This window comes from Besnoitia besnoiti, chromosome IV (genome assembly GCF_002563875.1).
Source record: "Besnoitia besnoiti strain Bb-Ger1 chromosome IV, whole genome shotgun sequence".
Taxonomy (NCBI): Eukaryota; Apicomplexa; class Conoidasida; order Eucoccidiorida; family Sarcocystidae; genus Besnoitia; species Besnoitia besnoiti.
In genome coordinates, this window is record NC_042359.1 from 1784818 (window position 1) to 1790817 (window position 6000).

Here is a 6000-nt window from a genome sequence, read left to right on the forward strand (position 1 = left end):
AGCAATCACCTATATACCTATCTGACTATAAATATATATAGAGAGCGCTGGATTCATAAGCAGGAATAGTTATTCATATATATATATATATTAGTTTTCAGGTGAGCCTTGCCGCCCACAATGCGTATCCTCCTCCACGGCGAACGAGAGTTTGGGAGTCGATCTGCCGTAGCGCTGCCACTTGGCGCGTGGTTGCTAGGCGTGGAGACATTGCGCGATTTCGTCACCCGGTTGGTTTCAAAAACAAAAATCTCATCTTCAGTCGGGGAGCCTTTCAGAGACGGTCCCGATGCACGGCTGCCACTGCGCATCCCTACGAGCCGCAATGCAAAAAAAAACAGCTATCGGCGTCTCCCTCTCGTTGCACCACCGCACGGGTCTACCAGATATGCACGTACATATTCAAACGCCCTCGCAGCTCGCAGCGACATCGCTTCATATATATATATATATATATATATATATATTTATGTATGTATTTATGTATATATGTATGTATATTTGTGTAAATATGAGAGCAGCGTTCACCTCCGTCACCGTGTCACGGAGGAGAAAAGAATCAGTGGGAGATGCCTCCGCCGTGCCCACTCTCTTTTCAGCTTTACAGGCTACAGCGCGAAAGATCCCAAGCATACGCGCGGGTCGAGGGCCGCCGCCGATGCGGTGCTAGGTGAGGAGGGCTCGACGCCAAGTCGGGGACCCAGCACGTCTGAGGCGAACGAGTGAGGAAGGGACGAACGCAATGCGGGAAAAAAGGTTGCAGCGCCAAGGGCCGTCATTACAGCACCGAGCACAGCGGGGGCTGCCACCTGAACCCACTCAGAGGGAAGCGAAAGGTCGCTCTCGCTCAGAGTGACGCGCGGGCGTCTGTGCCGTTTTCCTTCCTCGCCTTTCCGCGACAAATAGTCTGCCTCAGGCCCAGAGGCCTCCGCGCCGACCGCGAGCGAGTTTGACGACGTCTCTGTCTTTTGGAAAGGAGAGGCGTTTTGCTTTTCAGTCGGACTGTGTGTCTCCAGCTTTCTCTCCAGATTCACGGCAAAGAAACGCTCGCAGCACTCGATGAGCTGCGCTGCTGAGGCCTTCACGACGCACCAGACGGCGCCGCCCGGGAGCAGAGACAAGAGAGACAAGGCCGAGGAGAGTGCGACGTCGTCGTTTGCCGCTCCAGATTTGCTCGAGAGAGATCTCCGGCTTCTGGCGCTCCCGCGAAGCTCCGCTTCCGCTCTCAGCATCGTCTCCTCGTCGTCGCTCCTGTAGGCTGCCGGGACCAGGCACCGCACAAGTGTCGTTGGAAGCGACTTGAGCGTCTCCAGGAGAAGCTGCCGATGAGTCGGCCGCGGCCTGCTGCTGTGGAGGGCCTTCTGGGGGTTGAAGACGACCGAGAAGAGGGGATACAAGACGGGTGAGAAGAAGCCGCCGGCGCACGTTGTGGACAGTTTATTCTTCGCTGCGTTCTGCTGCCGCAGCTTTAGAATCTTGAGCAAGCAGTCTTTCGAGAGCTGCTTCGAGGCCAGGTCTTCCAACGACACCGGCGACGCGGCGACCGCAGAGAGGAGATCGTCCAGAGTCCGCTTCAGCTTCTCTTCCTCCGCAGTCAGCGAGTGACCCATCTGCAGCAACTCTTCAAACATCGACGGCCTGAGCAAAGGCTCTCGGGGCGCGTCCCCAGTCTGGTTTCGGTCTGTGCAGTACGCTGGCGACGCAAGAGGTGCGGCCTCTGCAAACAGGCCGCCCTCGCGCCCAGAAGCCGCATCGCCCGCCTCCGCAATATCGCCAGGAGATCTGCTGACCCCCTGCTGGAAGGGCGGCGACGGCTGCTCGCCTCGCAGATGCACCGCTTGCGGAAAAGAGGAGAGAGTCGCGGAAGCAAAAGCAGAAAGGACGGACGCGCGCCCGGGCTCAGGCAAGATCATGGAGGGCGCCGAAGGCAACGAACAGGCAGACGAATACGACGGCAGAAGCGAGGAGCGACGCGCGAGACGTCTCCACGCCGACTCCCCTCGAGCGTTAGCCACTGAGCCGTAGCGCCGAGAGAGCGGCACGACTTTCGGCGCGTGTGCGGAGGGGCTCGAGGGAGGGGGCAGCGAGGCCCGGAGGGACACGGCGGGCGTGAAGACAGGCGATGAACCAGCCGGGGGGGAAAGCGAGACGGCCAGGGGGGGTATCTCCGCACATTCGCCATCATCCCTCCTGAGCCGCGCATTCTCGCGCCAGCAGCCGCAGCAGAGGCCCCCAGACAGAGACTGAGGGGACTCCTCGGGGGGGGAAGTGCATTCGTCGTCCCCAGCCTCTTTCTTCTTCGAGTCGCGGGAGGCGTCTTCGCACGGAAAGAACGACCCACAAGAGACTGAGGACGAGGAGGTGATCTGCCGCGCGAGTTCCTCGGCCTCCTCTGGTCCGGTCACACGTGACGGGTTGCGACGGCCCCCGCCGGGGCGCCTCGCAGGGTCTCCTTGGCCCTCTCCTTCCCGCGGCCCTTCACCCCGGCGGGCGACGCCCCCCTCGCCGCGGAACGGCTGCTCTACGCCGTGCGACGACGGCCCCCCCCCTCGCGCGGAGTCTACGGCGGTTGAGAACGAAGCGAAAGAGGCGAGACATTCATCGACGCCCATCTTTCGGCGACTGACCTTCCGTGCGTTCTCGGCGCCGCCCTCGCTTCCGGCTCCGACGGGCTCCTTTGAGCTGCCGCCGCCCCGCTGGTCGCGGGTGGCAGAGGGGGCTCCCACGGGTCGCAGGCCTTCGACGTTCAAGAGAGGCATAGACACGTGCCCGCACTTCTGACACTTCTGGGGACCCGCTGCCGACGACGCAGGCGGCGACCCGCCTTCCAACGAAGCAACTTCGGCTCCCGAAGAGGCCAGCGACGACGCGTGAAGGGGAGGCGGGCGCTGAAAATCCGCAGACTGCACAGAGAAAGACACTCAAACGCGTCGTCCTACGAGTGACAGTAACGCGCAGGCCGCCGCTTCATCAATCCCAAACTGAAATATGCAAGGCACAACACCCGCACAGACTGACGCGCAGCGCATGCAAACACTCGATGCCATAGCTGCAGACACATGAGCAGCCGGTCGTCATCGTACAGTGGCGAGCATCCTTTGGGCCACGCACGGACTCGCTATTGGAGCCATGTCTCACTACTGGAGGCGACAGACCTCCGGAGGGCGCGCTCGCCGACGCGAAGACGAGGTCGCAGAGATTCCGTGCACACGCACCTGTCCGCCACTGAGGAAGAACGAACGACTTTTACTCTTGTCGAGGGCCTGAGCCGCCACAGAAGCTTCCTGCGCGTGCCAATAATTCTTCATCACGCCCTTCAAGCTTCGTTTGGTCACCAGCAGCTGCCGACGACAGACACACGTGCAGCACCAGTCTCGATACCTCTCGTTTCCCAATCAGGACGACGGCGTCTCGCAGTGACGTCCGGCAGCTCGTGTACGCATGACGGTATACCGGTCTACACTAGAGACCTGGAATCCTTCTCGTCGTTTCGCTATGAATAGAAATGTATCGCCAGATGGATCCGCACGAGCAGTCCACCAGCGGGAGAGAAGGCGGCCGCAGGGGTGGCGGCGCCCAGAGGAAGACATATAGCCAGCCAGGAAGATCTAGGCTACCGGTGACCGCGTAGAGTCGCAACTGCGTAGGCACGAAACCGAATGCACGCAGAATCATCAACCGAAACGCCATGCGATTTTCCGGCGACAGTTGTTGAACGCCATTCCACTAAAAACGCCAGACCGACCGGCCGCGGTGTCGAGTCAGGTCAGCACGCAGAGGCGATCCACAGCTCGATATCGCGCTTCACATGAAACTTGACGAGTCAGCACGAATGCGAGGGACTGATGGCCTGCCTGTACCTGTTCTTCTCTCTCCTGCAGGCGCTTTTTTATCCCCGTCACCTCCTCCATGATTTCTTCATTCCGGCGCTGCTGCCTCTGTGCTCCCACACGGACGTCCTCCAATTGCGCCCGCAGGCCCTTCACCTGCCGCTCGAGAGCTGCGCGATCTTGTTCGCTTTGAAGGAAGCGCTCGCGGTAGTCCTGAGGACAGCATGGCGGACATAATTATGGCATGCAAACAAGAGCCTCAACATCCCCGACACCATAGCCACACACGGCGGGATATGCCAAAGGGAAATCCTAAGCCCTAAACCACTCGACTGAAGTGAAATCAGTTGATGCCGCGCCTGGATAGAGTCCGAGATCATCGGGCTGAATCGCCGATGCGGCCGAGGGCGGGTGCGGCCCAGGCTTCTGGGGTCACGGCGAGACCTTCTCGCGGAGCGAGGAACTCACTTTACCCCGCCCAGAAAAAAGTGTAGTGGGTCGCCGAGACTCACGGGTTTCTTTTCCAGCGCCACACACCGACTCCGCAGGGCCTCAACCTCTCCCCTCGCGTCTCTGAGGCGACGCTCGAGTTGTTCGGACTCGGCATACTGAGAAACAGCACACGCGGCATTCCACGGGGAAGTTATGGAGACGGAGTGCAACGCCTGAGAGAGTGGACTTCAGCCGATTAACCTTGAAGCCCTAAAGCCTAAACAAAGGAGTAAGCCAAGAAGAAATCAAGCTCTCCAAGTCCCAGAAGCACCACTTGAGCGTGGATCCGCGGTCAAAGAACCGACAACAAAACGCTATGGACGCGCGGAGTGTGGACGCAACGAAGTTGGTGGAAACCGTGTGGGGCGTGCAGCGGAGAATCCGTTATGTCGTGAAGAATTGACTGACGCAACAGGAGCGAAAGTGAGCGCGCGGAGCTGATTACCAGGCTGTCATTATGGGCGACAGCTTTTTCTAGTCTCGCACTGAACATCTCGGCGCGCCGTACGTGGTGAGCCACCTGCATCAACACCAGAGGACACACGTAGTCGACGAGGTCGCTTCACGCCCTAAAGACCTTCGCAGCGCCTGTGGCGGCATGCAGGCGTCTTGCGGCTGTAAGCTATTCTAATTTTCTCCGCTACCCGAGCCAGAGGCCGCCGCCTGTCTCCATTTTGGTACCACTCAACTCCGACGCGCTTACCTGCTTTTCCATTTGCAGCAGCGTCTCGCCTGCCGCCTCAAGCGTCTGCAGGAGATCCTCGAAGAGCTCAGCTGTGGCCTCGGGCGATCCTGGAGCAGCGGGTCGCCCCCCAGCGGACGCCGTAGAGTGGATTCTGTGAAGGGCATGCACACTGTGCAACGCTGCAGCCCAGCCCCTTCCTTCATCCGATCCTGCCTTTTTGACGAGCGAGAGGTGGTGCCTGGCCGCGCCTGCAAGGCGCTCAATGTCTCGAACCGCGAGGACCGTTGCAGGCGACCCGCCTCGCGCTTCGAAATCCCAGGAGTCCTTCGTGAGTGTTTTTCCCAGATCCACGAGGGCTAGAGAGGCACTCCTGCTCGTATCTTGGTCCTCGTCGAGGCCGCCAAACCATGGCGAGTTGTCTCGTGAGGCCGTTGCCTCCTCTCCTAGTGTTGCGCACGGTGAGGAGAGCCGCGCGGAGGGACAATACGGCGTCGATCCGAGGAAGTCGTCGCGCTCGCTGTCGTCATCCCGATGTGAGGCGGAAGGCGAAGGCTCCGCGGAGTCTGCGAGCGATTCGCCGTCCGTAAGTGAAAAGAACGCGGGAAATTTCCGGCATTCCAGAGGCGACGTGGAGAAACTAAAGGAGCGGTTCAGGGGATTGAACGCGGTGTCGCCCTCCGCCGCCGGGCGAACCAAAGGAGAGGCTGTGTCAGAAGAGGTCTGTGGGCCTTGCGTGGACGAGGCAGTCACACGGGATCTTTGAAGCGCACACGTCACATCCGATGTGCCTTCGAGGGACACAAACCGACGAGATTTCACCTCCTGCGATGCATGGCTACTACTTCGGGAACCGCCTGGTTCAGCAGGGAAAGTCAGAGCTTGGGAAGTGCACTGACTACTCTGAACTCGCGGGGCTGTCTCCCGCATTGGGTGACCTTCAAAATAGGTAGGAGCTGCCATTTCCCAAGCCCTACTATACGTGCATTTGGACAT

At 59.8% G+C, this 6000-nt stretch overlaps 1 protein-coding gene across 1 annotated transcript; it reads right to left on the reverse strand.

Annotated features, from left to right (window-relative positions):
• Positions 1-608: 608 nt before the first annotated feature.
• Positions 609-6000, reverse strand: BESB_053930 (uncharacterized protein; the record flags this gene model as incomplete). The annotated part of the gene is made up of 6 exons (XM_029363828.1): positions 609-2888; positions 3216-3341; positions 3861-4043; positions 4343-4438; positions 4768-4842; positions 5026-6000. 6 exons carry the CDS (start codon positions 5998-6000, stop codon positions 609-611), a joined length of 3735 nt encoding a protein of 1244 aa, XP_029219751.1.